This window comes from Lepus europaeus, chromosome 18 (genome assembly GCF_033115175.1).
Source record: "Lepus europaeus isolate LE1 chromosome 18, mLepTim1.pri, whole genome shotgun sequence".
Lineage (NCBI taxonomy): Eukaryota > Metazoa > Chordata > Mammalia > Lagomorpha > Leporidae > Lepus > Lepus europaeus.
The window spans coordinates 20,208,885-20,226,453 of NC_084844.1; the positions used below are offsets into that span (position 1 = coordinate 20,208,885).

At 61.2% G+C, this 17,569-nt stretch overlaps 2 protein-coding genes across 2 annotated transcripts; both read right to left on the minus strand.

Annotated features, from left to right (window-relative positions):
• Positions 1–2,907: 2,907 nt before the first annotated feature.
• On the minus strand, positions 2,908–5,359 carry HSD17B1 (hydroxysteroid 17-beta dehydrogenase 1). Its single transcript, XM_062216088.1, has 6 exons — positions 4,534–5,359; positions 4,282–4,449; positions 4,012–4,191; positions 3,794–3,887; positions 3,225–3,402; positions 2,908–3,140 (listed from the first exon to the last, which is right to left on the minus strand). Exons 1-6 carry the CDS (start codon positions 4,628–4,630, stop codon positions 2,928–2,930), a joined length of 930 nt encoding a protein of 309 aa, XP_062072072.1. The 5' UTR covers positions 4,631–5,359; the 3' UTR covers positions 2,908–2,927.
• A 100-nt stretch (positions 5,360–5,459) lies between these two features.
• Positions 5,460–14,854, minus strand: NAGLU (N-acetyl-alpha-glucosaminidase). Its single transcript, XM_062216087.1, has 6 exons — positions 14,451–14,854; positions 13,725–13,872; positions 13,055–13,201; positions 12,819–12,904; positions 11,772–12,028; positions 5,460–6,885 (listed from the first exon to the last, which is right to left on the minus strand). Exons 1-6 carry the CDS (start codon positions 14,831–14,833, stop codon positions 5,675–5,677), a joined length of 2,232 nt encoding a protein of 743 aa, XP_062072071.1. The 5' UTR covers positions 14,834–14,854; the 3' UTR covers positions 5,460–5,674.
• Positions 14,855–17,569: the final 2,715 nt, after the last annotated feature.

Consider the following 17,569-nt stretch of genomic DNA (forward strand, 5'->3'; position numbering starts at 1 on the left):
GGGACCTGCGTCCAGGAACTGCCATACGGAATGCAGGGCTCACAATTGGCATCTAATGGCCAGGCCAAACACCCGGGCCAGGAAGTGGGATCTGGACACATGGAGTTGATTAAGCATCAAGTGGAGCAGGCAGCTGGTGTGGAAACAATGGCTTAGAACTATGAGGGTACCGCAAAAGCTCATGGGAAAAACAAAATTAAAAGGTAAGTTTATTTGGTGCAAAAAAAAAATGAAATCCATGTTTTGTTTTTTTTTTCATAGTATGCATTTTCTTAAAGACCTTTTTTAAAATTTGAGAGGCAGAGTTACAAAGAGAAAGAGAGACAGGGAGAGAGGTCTTCCATCTGCTGTTTCACTCCCAAAAGGCTGCAATGGCCGAAACTTGGTCTATCTGAAGCCAGGAGCCAGGAGCTTCCTCCAGGTCTTCCCATGTGGGTGCAGGGGATCAAGGACTTGGGCCATCTTCTACTGCTTTCCCAGGCCATAAGCAGAGAGCTGGACCAGAAGAAGAGCAGCCGGGACACAAACTGGTGCCCATACGTGATGCTGGCGCTGCAGGTAGAGGCTTAGCCCACTACGCCACAGTGCCAGCTCCATAGTATGCATTTTCCATGAACTTTTTAATGACCTCTCATATGTGGAGGGTTTTTTGGTAATGTTGAGGTCGTCAGCAGATAAGTGGTCCTCAGTCATGTGGGTTGCCATTGTGGCCCAGTGGGTGAAGCCACCATCTGCAATGCCAGCATTCAAATCAGAGTGCCTGGATCGAGTCCCAGCTACTCAGCTTCTGATACAGCTCCCTGCTAATGTGCCTGCCAAGGCAGTAGAAGATGGTCAAGTGCTTGGGCCTCTGCACCCACGTGGAAGACCTGGATGGAGTTCCTGGCTCCTGGCTTTTCAGCCTGGCTCAGATCTGGCTGTGGTGGCTGTCTGGGGAGTGAACCAGCAGGTGAAAGACCTCTGTGTGTCTCTCCCTCTTTCTGTATTGCTCTGCCCTTCGAATAAAATAAAGTATGACTGTATCAAGAGTGGGGTCACTTGGGGCTGGCGCTGTGGCACAGTGGGTTAACGCCCTGGCCTGAAGCGCCAGCATCCCATATGGGTGCCGGTTCTAGTCCCGGCTGCTCCACTTCCGATCCAACTCTCTGCTGTGATCTGGGAAAGCAGTAGAAGATGGCCCAAGTCCTTGGGCCTCTGCACCCGCGTGGGAGACCCAGAAGAAGCTCCTGGCTCCTGGCTGTGGATCAGCGCAGCTCTGGCCGTTGCGGCCAATTGGGGAGTGAACCATCGGATGGAAGACCTCTCTCTCTCTCTCTCTCTCTCTCTCTCTCTCTCTCTCTCTCTCTCTCTCTCCCTCTCCTCTCTCTGTGTAACTCTGACTTTCAAATAAATAAATCTTTAAAAAAAAGAGTGGGGTCACACTTTGCCTTGCTACTCCGGCCCCCAGGGGTCACACACAGCACAGGGAGCACAGGTGGGGTAGGGTATCTCTGAGAGCAGACCTCATGGCTCAGAAATTCACACCACCTCGGTCCTCTCTCTGGCCCCTGGTCTTCCTGGTGGACAGCAGGTGCATCCGAGCCAGTACGACAGGGACACCAGCAGGGGCATGGTGGCTGGGAGAGCACTTCCTCCAAAGCAGAGGTTCAGAAAGGACCCTCCTCTGCACTGCAGGCCTGAGGGCCATGCCTGCCTCCCGGAACTCCACTAGGTTCTTCTATATTCCCCATCCCGAGCTCTCTGCGGCCAAGCCTCTGCAGGGCAGAAGGCCGTCCCCACTCATCCTGTTAGACGTGCCCCCCACACACACCTGGGGCACTGCTGCGGCTTCTGCGGCCTGCAACCTCCTCCTCCCCTCTGACCTCGGGCAGGCGGCAGCCTGTACCAGTGATTCCTGCCCTCTGACCTCGGGCGGGCAGCAGCCTGTACCAATGACTCCTGCCCTCTGACCTCGGGCGGGCGGCAGCCTGTACCAATGACTCCTGCCCTCTGACCTCGGGCGGGCAGCAGCCTGTACCAGTGACTCCTCCCCCCCACAGGCTCAGGGAGGAAGATAAACGATGAGGCGGACCAGCCAGGCCTGGGCCGCAGCTGCACCTCCCAGGAGAGGCACCCTCGTGCTGAGGGATCGCGCCTGGGGCAGCGAGCAAGGAAGGAGTGAGTGCAGCTGCCTCCCTCTGACTCTCTCAGCCCTGTCCTCCTCCGCACAGGTGGTGGTGGTGGGAACACAGCAGTAACACTACCGGGAGTGGTAACCACTGAGTCCACACCGTCCTCTATTCCGGGGGCGGGGTGCCCATTAGCACTCCAGGGTCACACATCATGGAATGCCTGGATCTGATTTCCGCTCCGCACCACAGGTTCCTCCTAATGCAGGCAGGGGGTGGCGGTGATGACTCCAGCGGTTGGGGAGACTTGAAATGCGCTCGCAGCTCCCAGCTCCTGCCAGTTCAGTCCTGGCTGCTGCCGGCATTTCGGGAGTGAACCAGCCGGAGGGAGACTCTCTGTGCCTCCCAGACGACTAGGTCAGGCCTGTCTACCGAGCTCTTTCAGGCTGTATCTCACTACAGCTTCCGAGAGGTAGTAAACCCATTCTGCAGATAACAAAATGGATTCAGAGAGTTCAGACAGCCTAGGATCCCAGGGTTCTTGAGGGCCAGGTCACGGCGCGATTCCCGCCCACCCCCACGCGCCACTCAAGTCCTCTGAACTCCTTCCTGCTCTGTGGGCTGCCTGGGGTCTCCCAGGTCTGCCGTGGACTCGAGGCGGGACCCCGGGCGGGCTCCTTCCCCTTCCCAGGCCTCGGTTTCCGCGCAGGTGTAGCTGGGGCTAACGTGATCCAGGCAGCCGCCACCTCGCCCCGCCCACGGGACCGCACGATTGGGAGCCAAGGAGGGCGCGGGAGCGCACCGCAGACCAAGCCTTTATTACGGGGCGGCGGGAGGCGCGCCGGGCTCGGGGCCCCCAGGGCCTTCGGGGCCGGCCTTGGCGCTCTCGGCGGCGAACGCCGCTTGGTGCATGGCGGCGACGTAGTTGCAGCCGCTGGGGTCGTCCAGGCGCAGCCGCGTCAGGGGCAGGAAGCGCTCGGTGCTGAAGTAGCGCAGGGAGGGCTCCGGGGCGCGCAGCGCGGTGAGGAAGACCTGCGGCGGCGGCAGGAGCAGCGCTGGCCCGGGCAGCGCGCAGGGCCCCGCGGGCCGCCCGCGCCCCGGCACACCGGCACCCACCTCCGTCACCTCCTCGGGGTCCTGCCCCGTCTCGCGGAAGACCTGCTCGTAGTGGCGCTCGTACCGGGAGTAGAGCTGGCGCGTCTGGGCGTCGGCGCGGTCCAGGGCCCCTCCGGGGCCGCCCTCCAGCTTCTCCAGGAAGGCGGTGTGCACCGGCCCACACTCGATGATGCTTAGGCTGAGGGTCAGGAGGCGAGGGTGGGGAGTGCACGCGGGCGGCGCACGCGAGCCCGCACCCGGATCCGAGCGCGCCGCCGGGATGCGTGCGCGCAGGCGGCGGGCGCTCGGAACCGCTGGGCCAGCGCTCCCACGGCCGTTGGAACCTGGCCGGGCACTGACAGCTGCGTGGCCCAGCCGCTCTGGACCCGCGCTTCCCCGCAGCACGACTGACAGACGTGCTAGTTTGCTCGACCCGCACGTGGGCGCAAGACGAAGCGCGCCGAGTGCCCAGCACTGCGCCGGGCACCAAGTGCGAGCCGGGGCAGGGATCCCTCCCGGTTCCCATAGGACTGGTGCTCCGGGGACCCCAGGGGCTCAGGGGGTGCGGGGGGCGGGTGGTGGCGACTCACTGGACCCCGAAGGGCGGCAGCAGAACGGCCAGGCTCTCGCATAAACCTTCGACCGCAAACTTGCTGGCGCAGTAAACGTCATTGAAGGGCAGCCCTTGGAGGGGAGAGGGGACTCGCCGCTAGCTGGGGGCGCCGGCGGCAGCCCCGCCCCAGCGCTCCGACGAACCCCAACTCCAGGTCCCGCCCACCATCCCAGGGCCCCCAGGCCACGGGCTCACCCATCAAGCCGCCCACGCTGCCAGTCACCAGCACCCGACCCGAGCCGCGCCGCTTCATGTCCGGCAGGAAGGCTTGCAGCGTCCGCACCAAGCCGACCACGTTCACATCCAGCACCGAGGCCACGGTGTCCAGCGAGTGCGCCTCCAGCGGCCCGAGCACTCCCCGGCCCGCGTTGCACACTGCAGGGAGAGGGGTCCGGGTCTGTCCCCTAGTGCTCCGTGGGCTCGCTCGGGACGTCCTGGCTGGGACACAGGCTAGGGGAGGCTCACCCAACACATCCACGCGGCCCTCGGTCACACGTGCCCGGGCAGCAGCCACAGAATCCGAGTCCCTTACGTCCAGCTGCAAGGTCTCCAGGGAGCCGGGCTGGCACCCCCGGGCGCGGGCTGCCTCCAGCAGGGGGCCCTGCGCCCCCAGGTCCCGCAGGGTGGCGTACACTGCAGGTTCAGGGAGAAGCTGCAGACCCAAACACCCTGCCTCCCTTGGGACTCTCCCCCTCTCAGCCCTGTCTTCTCATATACCTTTGAAGCTCTGAGATGGGTCCGACGCCAGGCGGACGGCCAGGTGCAGGCCTATGCCTGAGGAGCAGCCCGTGATGAGCACCACAGTGCGGTCCATGGGCGGCTGGTGGACAGAGTCCCTGAGGGCCAGGAGCACTCCCAGGATATCTAGGGCTTTGCCCCGCCCTCTGCGGGTGGGGACCCCACCCCTTGTTGTGTCTGCAGGGCGGTCTCAAGGCTGAGCAGAGGCCCCCTCCCTCCCTTGGTCTGCTCTGGGTCAGAGATGAGGCCGATATTGGGAGCACCACTGAACCAGCTGTGGGCGGAGGGGAGGGGGGGCTTTGCAAATGGGTGTGGATCCCCTTGTGAGCATCAGCACCCTCCCCCCAGGCAGGTCTCCTGGGCATGCAGCTGTCCCACAGGGACAATGACAGCTATAGCAGTCACCACCAAGCCTGTGTATGTAAATGCTTTGAAAAGGCTTTCTCTGTTCAAAGGTCAGAGGTTAGTACTGAAAATGGTGAAGGGCCCAGGACTGTGGCTTCATAGGCTAAGCTTCTGCCTGCAGCCCCGATATCCCATATGGGTGCCAGTTCCTGTCCTGGCTGCTCCACTTCCGATCCAGCTCTCTGCTGTGGCCTGGGAAAGCAACAGAAGATGGCCCAAGTCCTTGGGCCCCTGCACCCCTGGGGGAGACCTGGAAGCAGCTTTTGGCCCCTGGCTTTGGATGGGATCAGCTTTGGCCACTGTGGCCATTTCGGGAGTGACCCAGCGGATGGAAGACCTTTCTCTCTGTTTCTCCCTTTCTTTATCTGTAACTCAGTCTCTCAAAGAAATAAATAAAATCTTTAAAAAAAAAAAATGGTGAAGCTGAGGCAAGGGCTGGGAGGACTGGCCCCCAAGGCAGGGTCCCTCTATAGCCCCGAGTCCTCTGCGTGACCCCGTTCTGATGGACAGACTGCTCGTCAGTTTATTCAGCAGGTGGAAAACAGCCGCGCACCCCCAGCTTTGGGCTGGTGAGGGAGTGTGGTTCGTGTCCCGCCAAAGCCCTCACTCTGAGCCCACCCACAGGCCCTTCTCCCCGGCCCGTCCAGCCCCGGGTTCGGAGACCTGCTCCTGCCTGCAGTCTGAGGTCAGCTACGGCTCAGGGATGGTTCATCTGTCACAGAGAGCCAGCCACCTTCCGGGGAAAATACTTGAGGAAGATCTTCTGGGCCAGGTCCACGGTGTCGCCCTGGGGCTGGGTGGGGTACCTCCGGGAGCTGAGGACGAAGGCTTGCTCCAGCTGGAAGACCAGCTTGTCAAACGCGCGCTGCTGGAAGGGGACGCCCCGGGCCAGGCTGTCCGCCAGGGCCTCCAGAAAGAGCTGCCAGCGAGGGCTGTAGTACCGGGCCACCAGGCCGGCCAGCTGCTTGTTGGCGTAGTCTAGGATGTTACCCTCCGGCCCCCACAGCGTCAGCTGGAAGCGGCTGTTCAGCTCATAGAGCTGGGCCTCGGCCTCACTGACCGCCGCGGCCCGGGCCTGCTCCAGCCAGCTGCCCAGCAGGAAGCGGCTGTCGGTGGCCAGCACTTGGTCCAGCGCAGGCAGCAGCTCATAGGCCAGGACGCCTCCTGCCCTGAGCAAGGCCGCCAGCTCCTTGTGCAGGTAGGCGGTCCTCACTTCCTCGTAGTACAGGCTGACCAGCTCCTGCACCGCCTGGCGAGTGACGTCCAGCAGGTCGTAGCGGAAGGCTGGGCTGGAGGCCAGGGTTGGGGTGGCTTTGAGCAGCAGCCGCCAGGCCTCAAACACATCTGAGCGGTTGTACCAGACAGTGGTGTTCAGCTGCAGGGACGGCCGCCTGACCAGTGGGCTGCGGTTGTGCCCCCTGCAGGCGTCACCGGAGCAGTTGTAGACACTCCGGAGCAGCAGCCTCCACGCTGCCCCTGCATCCGGATGAGCGACCCCGTACCGCCGGCCGGCGAAGCTGGTCACCCAGGCCTCCAAATCAGGCACCGGCTCCTTCCGCCAGCCCAGCTCAGCCATGAGGGCATAGACCACTTCGTTCTGGCTGATGCCCTCAGGGGCTATGCCCGTGCCTACCATGGTGGAGTTGGGGAAGAGGCGGGCAGCCGCGGGACCCCGGTTCACGGCCTCCAGGGCTCCAAACAGGCCGTGGTTGCCCCCGAAGTTATGTAGCATGCACCAGATGAAGGGCTGGCCCTGGAAGGAGGCGGTGCGGGTGTACACGGGCTGGTTCTCAGCGAACAGATCGAGGACCAGGAGGCGGCCACGCGGCACAGCGTTCAGCACGGCCTTGACCTGGCTGGGCCCCCAGAACTGGGGCTGGTGCTGGAAGAGCCAGCCCTGCAGCAGCCACACAGCATCGGGGTCCACTGCAGTGAGGGGGGAGGGGGACACAGAAGAGCAGATGAAAGGAGCAGGGCCGGGAGAGGATCTGCCCATTCTACCAGTGAGGAAAACAGACCCGGAGACGCAACCAGAGACAAAGGGAGGAAAGTGGATCCCCTCCCCCAACATGGACCTTGAAAAGTGGCTGCTGGCAGTTAACCAGTGAGGCAGCTGCCCGCCGTGATCCTGTCTAGGGAGGCAAGATGACCTAAGTTCTGCTTTCTGTAACTCCAGTCATAAATCTGTCCTGGAAATCTGCCCTTGGTCTCTCTTATAGACACACTGGACACACTGACCATCGGAAGTGTGGTCCTAAGTCACGTAGGCTCAAGTGAAACGACCTGTTGGACGTCACTCGCCGATGCTGTAATGGCTAAGGCATGGTGCTGCTGAGCCTGCGCATGGGCTGTTGCTCAGTTCTCGGGAAGTGACTCCAGCTGAGCTCGCTGGCGTTAATAAACTGCTTTGGATCCCCCACTGTCTCTGGTGCCTGTCTGAATGGAGGGAGTTTTCCCACCCCAGGTTTCTGTAACATAGGGGCCTCAGGGCCACCCAAAGGGCTTGTTGTAGCACAGGTTCCAGGGCCCCAGCGTCTGGATCTTCTGCGTGAGGAGGTCTGGGGCAAGGCCCAAGAGTCTGCATGTGTGACTGCTGTGGTTGGAGTGTGCCGCACAAGTGTTTATACGTCGAAAGCTGATCCCCACCGCGAGGCCTCAGGAGGGTGGAAACCGAATCCGACCCTGCGGTCTAGAGGGGAGACCTTCAGACGGTGGCTGGGATTAGACATGGTCGTTGGGGGAAGCCATGGCACTGCATCCCAGTGGCTTCATAAGCAGAGCCTAGAGGAAACTCCTGTGCTCACTCCCCATCCCTTGGCACGGGGATGCGCCGCATCACTGCAGGGCCTCCCTCAGCACCAAGGCCAGCGCCAGGTGCCGCCCTGCCCTCAGACCGGACCCTCAGCCAAAATAAACCTCTTTTCTTCATCCAGCCCACCGGCATCGGGTACGTCGCTATGGTAACAACACAGGCAAATACAGAAGACTGGCACTAGGGAGTGCAGTCATTCCTGTGAGCACACTTGGACAGGTGGGAGCGGTTCAGGCCAAGGTTGGAAGAGCTGGGGGGAGCAGGCTGGGCAAAGCCTAGAGTGCTGTGTGCAGGGCACTGAGGGCTCAGAGCAGGAGACTAGGCAGCCAGCGTCAGATGGACACCGGGACTCAGCTAGAAACCTGGGAATGGTCAACCTTGTTACACTGGTGCAAAGCACCTGCATTGTGCCCATGTGAAGTCACACTCAAGGTCAGACTCCCAGCAAAAGCAGCAGGCCCCCCGCCTGCCACACCTGCAACCCGTATGGGCTCTGGTTTTAGTCCCGACTGCTCCACTTCCAATCCAGCTCCCTGCTAATGCACCTGGGAAAGCAGCAGAAGATGGCGTAAGTGCTTGGGACCCTGCCACCCATGTGGGAGACCCAGAAGAGGCTCCTGGCCCCTGGTTTCAGCCTGGCCCAGCCCTGGTTTTTATAGCCATCTGGGGAGTGAATCAGAGGCTGGAAGAGCTCTCTCTGTCTCTAACTCTGCCTTTCAAATAAATAAATAAATAAAATCTTTTTAAAGCCGGCGCCGCGGCTCACTAGGCTAATCCTCCGCCTTGCGGCGCCGGCACACCGGGTTCTAGTCCCGGTCGGGGCACCGATCCTGTCCCGGTTGCCCCTCTTCCAGGCCAGCTCTCTGCTGTGGCCAGGGAGTGCAGTGGAGGATGGCCCAAGTGCTTGGGCCCTGCACCCCATGGGAGACCAGGATAGGCACCTGGCTCCTGCCATCGGATCAGCGCGGTGCGCCGGCCGCAGCGCGCCAACCGCGGCGGCCATTGGAGGGTGAACCAACGGCAAAAGGAAGACCTTTCTCTCTGTCTCTCTCTCTCTCACTGTCCACTCTGCCTGTCAAAAAATAAAAAAATCAGAAAAAATAAATAAATAAAATCTTTTTAAAAAGAAGAAAGAGGAGCAGAAAGCTTGGGAAACTTCGTAGCCTGATGGACAGGAAAGTGTCCACTCACAGACTGCTACAGAGATAAACAGGAATAGCACCCATCAAAAACACAAACCCAAAACCTCAGGGGCATCTCAGAAACCTGCAAGGCAACCCCTCCCATCCCAGGACTGCCTGAAGATGTTTCAGGGCGGGGCCCAGGCACCCTCACACGCCCGGGCTGCCTTGGGATTCTGAATTTGAGGCAAAGTGCTCCACCGCCCACAGTGGCCTCTAGTCAATCCTGCCCAGCACCACGGGGTATCCGTGCGGTGTACGGTGCTCGTTCGGCAAGGTCGCGGTCCCCGGCCCCCAGCCCCCGGTGGGCGGTGCCCCGTGGAGCTCTGGGAATGCAGCAGGGGGCTCTGAACCGTACCGCTTCCACCGGCATGCAGGCAGCATGCAGAACCCACCTGTGTAACCCAAGTCAGCGGGGCCCTGGGTGCACAGGATGCCCAGACGGGCGCCGTAGGATCCAGTGTCTGCCCTGCTGGCTTTTGCTCTTGTTTGGGATCAATTATTCCTTCCTACTCCCCTCCTCCTTCCTCTTGGAATGGGAGTGTTTGCTCGGCACCTGTCCCACTGTGTATCTTGCTTGTTGTTTTATGTTTTACAGGCCCACAGCGGAAAAGACTCACCTTGAGTCTCAGATGAGACTTGGGCATTTAAAACTTTTTTTTTTTTTTGACAGGCAGAGTGGACAGTGAGAGAGAGAGAGACAGAGAGAAAGGTCTTCCTTTGCCGTTGGTTCACCCTCCAATGGCCACCGCGGTTGGCGCGCTGTGGCCGGCGCACCGCGCTGATCCGATGGCAGGAGCCAGGTGCTTCTCCTGGTCTCCCATGCGGGTGCAGGGCCCAAGCACTTGGGCCATCCTCCACTGCACTCCCTGGCCACAGCAGAGAGCTGGCCTGGAAGAGGGGCAACCGGGACAGAACCGGCGCCCCAACCGGGACTAGAACCTGGTGTGCCGGCGCTGCAAGGCGGAGGATTAGCCTAGTGAGCCGCGGCGCCGGCCCTTTTTTTTTTTTTTTTTTTTTTTTTTTTTTTTTTAAATAAAAATCGTACACAATCGTACACAAATCTCTGGGGTTGGACTTTTGGGTGAATGCCTCAGGATGGCTTGGATGGAGTGAGTGTATGCCGTGTGTCAGAACAACTTGAATGTCAGGGAGCCAGCGGCCGGATGCTCCGCTCTGAGTATGTGCCATCCCCTCCTAAGCTGGCGCTGGGCTTGGATCCACTGTCAGCTATTAAGAGGGTGGGTGGCAGGTGGGAGACCCAGAAAAACTCCTGGCTTCGGCCTGGCCCAGCCCCAAATGCTGAGGCCAGCTGGGGAGTGAGCCAGAGGATGGAAGACGTTGTTTTTCTCTCTCTTTCTCTCTGCTTTTCAAGTAAATAAATAATAAATGGGGGCAGGGCAGGGGGTGGCACTGACGCTGCTCGTTCTGGGCCACGATCAGCAGTGTGGCAGGGACAGCTAAGGAGTTCATTGGGAAAGAAAAAGGCAATTCCAGAGTTAGAAAATTAAAATCTGTCTCCTGTTTGTTTGAGAACCTGCTTACTTATGATTATGCCCCTCCCCCCAAAAAAACCACAGTAGGTCATACTGGGAGAAACTCCTGTCACAAAAGCTAAAAATGACCTGTGTTTCTTTTCTTTCTTTCTTTTTTTTTTTTTTTAAGGACTTATTTATTTTCTTTGAAAGGCAGAGTTACAGAGAGAGAGAAAAATCTCCCACCTGCTGGTTCACTCCCCAAATGGCCACAACAGCTTAGGCTGGGCCAGGCTGAAGCCAGGAGCCAGCAGCTTCATCTGGGTCTCCCACGTGGGTGCAGGGGCCCTGGGACTTGGGCCACCTTCCACTGCTTTCCCAGGTGCATTAGCAGGGAGTCGAGTTGGAAGTGGTGCAGCTGGGACTCAAACTGCTGCCCATTTGCGATGCCGGTGTTGCAGGCGGCAGCTTCACCTGCTCTGCCACAGCGCTGGCCCCCATGACTTGTTTTTCCAGCACAGCTGTGATCTGGGAAGATGATCTGGATAGAGGCATCCCTCCAGGTTCAAGATACTCACAGGGATAGCTAACCTGAGATAAAATTCCTTAGCAAGCGACTAACCTAGGTGAGATCCTGGGAAATACATGTTTATCTCACAAAAGACAAAACTGGAAAGGCCACGCATGGGGCAAAAACAGCCCCAAGTGAGATCAAGAGAAGCTTCTGGATCCTCCCCGGGCCCTCCCTGCCCATAACCCAGACCGATGCTGGCTGAAGTCTCAGCCGCGTGCCTGCCCTGCCCGTGGCCTGCTTCTAAATTCTCAGGAGCGAGCTTTTCTCCCAAATAAACCTGCCCTTCCTTTTCTTGCTGGAGGCCCCATGAACCTGGCTGTCAGCTTCCTAACCCAGAAGCCACTGCTGCCTTGGGCCCCTCCATCCCGCTGTCAGTGGCAGGCAGCAGACATGCTTTCCCGGTGGCCCGGCAGGCTGGGCACCCGCGCACTAGGGGCACGGCTCCGGCACTCTGCTCTGCACCAAACGATTCCTTGCCGGGCCAGGCGTCCTGCCTCCTAGGAGGCAGCCCACTTGCATACCGGAAGGGAGGAGGGCCACTTGTCCCAAGTCACCCAGCCGGCCAACTGTCAGGCCAGGGCTGCCGCTAGGTTGTCTCGGTCACGTCCAGACCTCACCTCTCAGCCGCAGTAGGATGAAATGAGATGCCAGTGCCTGCAAGTGCTTGGCAAACTGTCAGCCGCTGCCGGTGACAATGAGGGGTTACCATTCCCAGACCCTAAAGCTGCCCGGGGCAGGGGGCGCCCCTCCCCACTCCCCAGGCCCCGCACCTGCGATCATGGCCTCGAAGACAGCGGCGGTGGCTGCGGCCAGGTAGGAGGGCTCCGACGAGGGGGGCTGCATCTCATTGAACGTGTCCGCCCCGTACACGTGGTCTGTGCCGAACTCTCGCGTCAGCTCCCGCAGGAAGAGGCTCCCAATGAGGGGGAACATGGGGTCTTCCGGCGCCAGGAGGAAGGAGCAGGAGTAGGAGCAGTTGAAGTGTCCCCAGCTGCCCAGCTGGGTGACATTGACGTGAGGGAACACCCTGGTGGGGAGCCACAGCTCAGACATTGGCTGGAAACCGACTGCCCTCCTCGCCGCACTCCAGACTCCACGACACTGACATGGCGTGGCATTCGTCGGCCCCATAGCCCTCCGCAGCCTCGCTGACGCATCCCCACCAGGACGGCAGGGCCCGAGAAGGTCTCGCCCACCTCCAGCACTTGTGCCCCTGGCCTTTGCACTTGCTGTGCCCTCGGCTTGAGCCCTTTCCTCCCCCTCCTCGCTGACCCGCCTGGCCCGCTCTCAGCATCCTGGCAGCTCTGCCCCTCCCCCCTCGTCCCACCTCGGAACCGCCTCTGCCCCGTCTTCCCCATAGAGAAACACACCCCAGAATATTCCCGCCTTATCACTGTGCTGCGAGCCTCTGCCAACATAGCTCCCGTTGGGGACAGACTCAGACAGACTCCCCAGGGCTGGCACCCAGCCCGCCCCAGGCGGCTGGTGACACAGACTGAATGAGTGAGGTTCTGGCTGCCCGGCGGGGGAGGCCAAGGGGCAGCCAGGCAGGAGCAGCAGTGGGCGGGCATTGGCAAGGCCTTTTGAGTGAGGGGAGGTCTCCCCTGGGCCCTGAAGACCTCGCCCAGCCCCAAGGACGGGGGGAGGGTAGCACAGAGGAGCGAGAGGGCCATCCCACCGCAGGGACACGAGGACAGCTGTTGGGTCCTGACATGTGCCAGGGCAGGCAAGGAGGGAGAGGGGAGAGGTGGAGGGAGGGGCAGGGAGAGGGGGAGAGTCCCTGGCCGAACCGAGTGGCGCATGGGGGAGACCCTCACCTGGTGACAGCCTTGGGGACATGCCCTGCGAAGGCAGGCAGCACCGGGGTCATGCCGAATGAGCGCATGCGGTCCAGGATCCGGTGCTGCGAGGGACGGGAGGGGAGCTGGTGAGCAGGCCCGCTGTGGCCTCCGCAGGGGAGGCCGTCACTCTGGGCACACAGCGTCCCGCCGTCCTGGTAGGTGCCCCAAGGCCAGCCCCGTGTCCTCCTCCCTCCCCTCCTCCACCATTTTACCTGCAGGTAAAGCTGCTTGAGGTGCCAGGAGCGAGGCAGGGGGCCGGCCCACGTGTGCAGGTTGCCCATGCGCCCCCAGGCCAGGAAGGCCGGCCCAGTGAAGTACTCGTCCACCTCTGATTGGGTCAGGCCCAAGGCCAGGTACACCTGAGGGGAAGGGGATCCCACACATACAAATCCATTCATCTCCCTCATGGACTCATGCCCAGCTTCCCCGTGCTTGGCACCAAGACAAGGGACAAGGTGCAACACCCCCACCCCCTGCCGCAAGGAGCCCACCGCCCTGGGGAACCACACCCAAGTGGGGGCACAAGGAGGGCTTTCCTCACACTGGGGAGGGGTCTCAGAAGGAAGGGCGAGGGCTGCTGTGTGTGTGTGGGGGGAAATGCCTCCTCCGGGAGCAGCCAGAGCACAGGCTGGCCCCAGGGAGCAGAGGGAGACAGCGGGAATGCCTTGGAATCTGCAGGGTCAGGTGCCTGGGCTCCTGTGGGGTGGGCGGGGAGAGGCACCTTGGGGTCGGCCCCTTGGTAAGCATGTGATAGTGTTGAGGAATGGAGACTTCGGCTGGAGGCTGCAGCCCGTGTGCACCCCCCACACACTCCTGAGCCCTTATTCTCCCGCTGATGCTGGGGTGGGGCGGGAGAGTGTAGGGGGCCGGGTGGGCACGCACCCGTTGCCAGATGGCCTCCTGGCCGCTCCAGGCCAGCGCCAGGTTGATGCCATTCAGGGCCATCCAGTCAATCTCCTGCTCCCAGCGGGCCCAGTCCCACCACACGAAGGAGTAGCTTTGTGTGCACACATTCTGGTAATAGCGGTACCTGCGGGCAGGGGCGGGAGCTGGGGCAGGTGCCTGCAGGCGGAGATGGGAGCGCCGCCACCCTTGAGGGTCCACCACCCAGGAAGCGCGCAGGATCCCCCAGGTGCGGCTGAGACCCGCGCATGTTTTGTTTGCCTCTGCTGCCGTGTCGGACCCCAGCCCCGCGGAGCGTCCCAGGGCTGGACGGCAAGGGCGGCCGGGGTGCTGTGGGGTGTCGCCGCCCTCGGTCTAACGGGAGCTGGGGCGTGGGACACACCGCCGCCCTACGGTGGGGCCAGTGCTAGGGCCGCGGGCTGCGGGCGTCACTTCTCCAGAAAGGGGGTGGGGGAGAAAGGACATAAAATCGGCTGACGGCTTTTGCACCACCGTGCACATTCTCAGATGGGCCAACGAGGCCCTGGGCGGCTAGGGACTTGCTCAAAGACACGCGGCACGGGCAGGGTTGCTGCATCGGCTTCTCAGGCTTCCTCGGGAGCGCGGGGCAGCAATGGGGCGGGACCTGGCCTACAGGTGGGCGCCGCAGGGCTGGAAGCGACAGGCAGCGGCCCCGGAGCGGCAAGGGCTGTGCGGGATCGATACCTGTGGGGCGTGGCCTCGGTCAGCTCCTCCGGCACTGCGGGCAGCGGGCGCGGCAGGTGCAGCTGCGAGCCGGACCAGGCCACGTGGCAGCCGCAGAAGTCGCGCAGGTAGCGGTGCAGCCCGGCAGCGGCCGCCACGCCGCTCGAGCCGCGCACCCGCACGCGGGCCGCGCCGCCGCCGCTCAGGCTGTAGGTGTCCAAGCCCGACTCGGCCGCCAGGGCGCGCTCCACCGACACCGCGAAGTCGGCCGCCCTCCCGGGTCCCAGCAGCCGCCCCGCGAGCGCCCGCACGGCCGCCGCCTCCCGGGCCTCATCGCCGGCCGAGCGCCCAGCCTCCGCCCAGAGCAGGATCCCCAAGGCCGTGGCCACCGCCGCCGCCTGCATGGTCTCAGCCCGGCGGCGGCCGCGCCCACCGCCCGCCAATCTGGGATCCCGGCGGAGGGGGGCGGGACGGCCTGCGCCCAATCAGCTGCGCGCCTCAGGCCACGTGGCCCTGACCGCGGAGTCGCGACTTCCGGGTCCAGCCGCTCTGACCGGTGTCTCCCGACGGCACGGGGTGGCGGAGCGCGTGACCCTGGCAACGTCAAAGGCCCAGGGCCGGACGCTCGCTACCCGCCGCGCTTCCGCGGGCGCCTTCGGGTACAGCGCGCTCCCCCGCGCAAGCCCTTCCGTCCACCGCCACCCGCCCTGGAATACATACTTGTTGGGATCTGCACGCCGTCCTGCTCTGCGGAGACCTAGAAACCGAATGCTCAGGTTGTGATGCTGTGAACACGTGCAAGGGTCCCCAGCCCCAGGCTTCCACAGGAGTGACCTTTCAATCTAACTGCCAGGGTGAACAGGAACTGGCTGGGAGAAGTGGGAGAGGAATGCATAGGCAAGGGCCCCAGGCCAAGCGCTTGTGGAATTTAGGAGGTTGCTGTGGGAGCCCAGGCTGGGCCTGGCAGGGCCTGGTGGGCATGGTGAGCGCGTGGTCCCATGTGTCAAGGGCAGCCTGGCAGACTAAGTGCCGGAGGAGTGCCATGTGCTAGGTCCACGTGGACCGGCGGCTCTGCGGCTGGAACTCCGCACACCCCCGAGCAGGGTTCGGGCCACTCCAAGTGCTGGGACTGCTCAGGCTGGCTGTGAGGGGAAGGGAGTGATAGACTCCTTATGTATAAAGATTTATCAGGGCCGGTGCTGTGGCGTAGCAGGCACAGCCATCACCTGCAGTGCCCGCATCCCATATGGGCACTGGTTCAAGTCCCTGCTGCTCCACTTCTGATCCAGCTCTCTGCTGATTGTCACAGCTCTGGCCATTGCGGCCATTTGGGGAGTGAATCAGAGGATGGAAGACCTCTCTCTCTCTCTCTCTCTCTCTCTTTCTGCCTTTTTGTAACTCTGCCTTCAAAGAAATGAATAAATATTTTTAAAAAGTATTCATCTAAAGGCAGGGTATGTGTGTGAGAGAGAATCTTGATCTCCCACCTGCTGATTCACTCCCCAAGTGCTGCCACGGCCAGGACTGGGGCAGGGTGTGCCAGTGGAGGGGTGCATCCTGGTCCTTGACTTCTTTCAATATAGAAATAAGGAAAGGGTCCAAACAGAAGTGAGAGTATTTTATTAGGGGAGAGAGAGACCCAAGGAAAGGCGGAGAAAGCAACAGCAGAGCCCTCTGCCCTAAGACATGGAGATGGGACCGGGAGGGAGCAGGGTTGGAGGGGTCCACACTCTATGAGGAAGCAGGCATGGCTGGTGGGGTCCCAGCAGGTGTGCAAAACGAGAAGTGCTCAAAATGAGAAGAAGGGGTCGGTCCACCAGCACCCAGCAGGCCCCTGCCTACAGGTGGCAGGGCCCCAAGCACTTGGGCTATCCTCTGTTGCTTTCCTAGACACTTTGGCGGGGAGCTGGGTTGGAAGTGGGGCAGCCAGGACTTGAATGGGTGCTGTTAGGGGGATGCAGATGGCGGCTTAACCAGCTGGGCCACAAACGCTGGCACCGGCGACCTCTTTAGAAGGAGCGCTCTTGGGGCAGGCGTCTGGTGGAGCAGCAAAGCCCCTGTCTGAGTGCCTGGGTTCAGATTCCAGTTCCCTGTTAGTGACGGCTCAAGTCGTTGGGGTTCCTGTGATCCATGTGGGATGCCTGAGTTGGGTTTGGAGCTCTTGACTGTCTTAAAAGAAAAAGAGAGGCAATTTCCATTCTTTCTAAAGGATTTGGAGTCCTTTGGAGACAGGTGTGGCATTTGCAGATGGCCAGGACTGAGTGAAGGAGCTTGGAGTAGGAAAGGGGTCAGAAGGGGGCTGTGTCCGTTAGAGAATCCAGGACAAGAACAATGATCAGAGAATTCCAAGATGATGTCCTAGATTTAATGACAAGCGCAGGAGGCTGAAAGGGAGAGACCAGGCTCGTCAGTTAAAGAGCTACCTGCCAGGGCCGGCGCTGTGGCACAATGGTTAGTTACTCCGCTGGACGCTGGCAGCCCGTATCAGATTGCTGGATCCACTCCTGGCTGCTGTGCTTCCGAACCAGTTTCCTGGTAATGTGCCGGGGAAAGAAGCGCAAGATGGCCCGAGTGCTTCGTGGGAGACCCAGATGGAATCTGGGGCTCCTCTTCAGCCTGGCCCAGGCCCGGCTGTTGCGGCCATTCGAGGAGTGAACCAGCAGATGGAAGCTCTCTCTCTGTACCTCTGCCTCCTCAGCTGCTCCCTAGCCCTGCTGCCAGTGGTTTGCTGAAGTGTCCCCAGACCTGGTCCCTCTCTGGCTAGCGTCTACAGCAGCTTGGTAAGCTCTTTTATTTCAGGGCTCCCTCAATCGGTCTTAGGAGTTTCAGTTTAACAAGAACTGGGGATCCAGTGAGTCAGCCAGCTTGTCCACTCCCCTGCCCCAGCTCAGACACCAGGTGCACCGGGCAGCTGCTGCAGGGGGTGTGCTCCCCACACTCAGGTCCAAGGGCCAGGAGGTTCTCAGCTTTTCCTAGGAAGCAGCTCCACGACTGGCCTGGAGAGAAGCACCCCCAGCACTCCTATGGGATGCCAGCGATGCAAGTGTCGGCTTAACCCACTGCATCACAACGCTGGCCAATGGAACTTCTTTTAAAAAAATTTTTAAGGCCGGCGCCGCGGCTCAACAGGCTAATCCTCC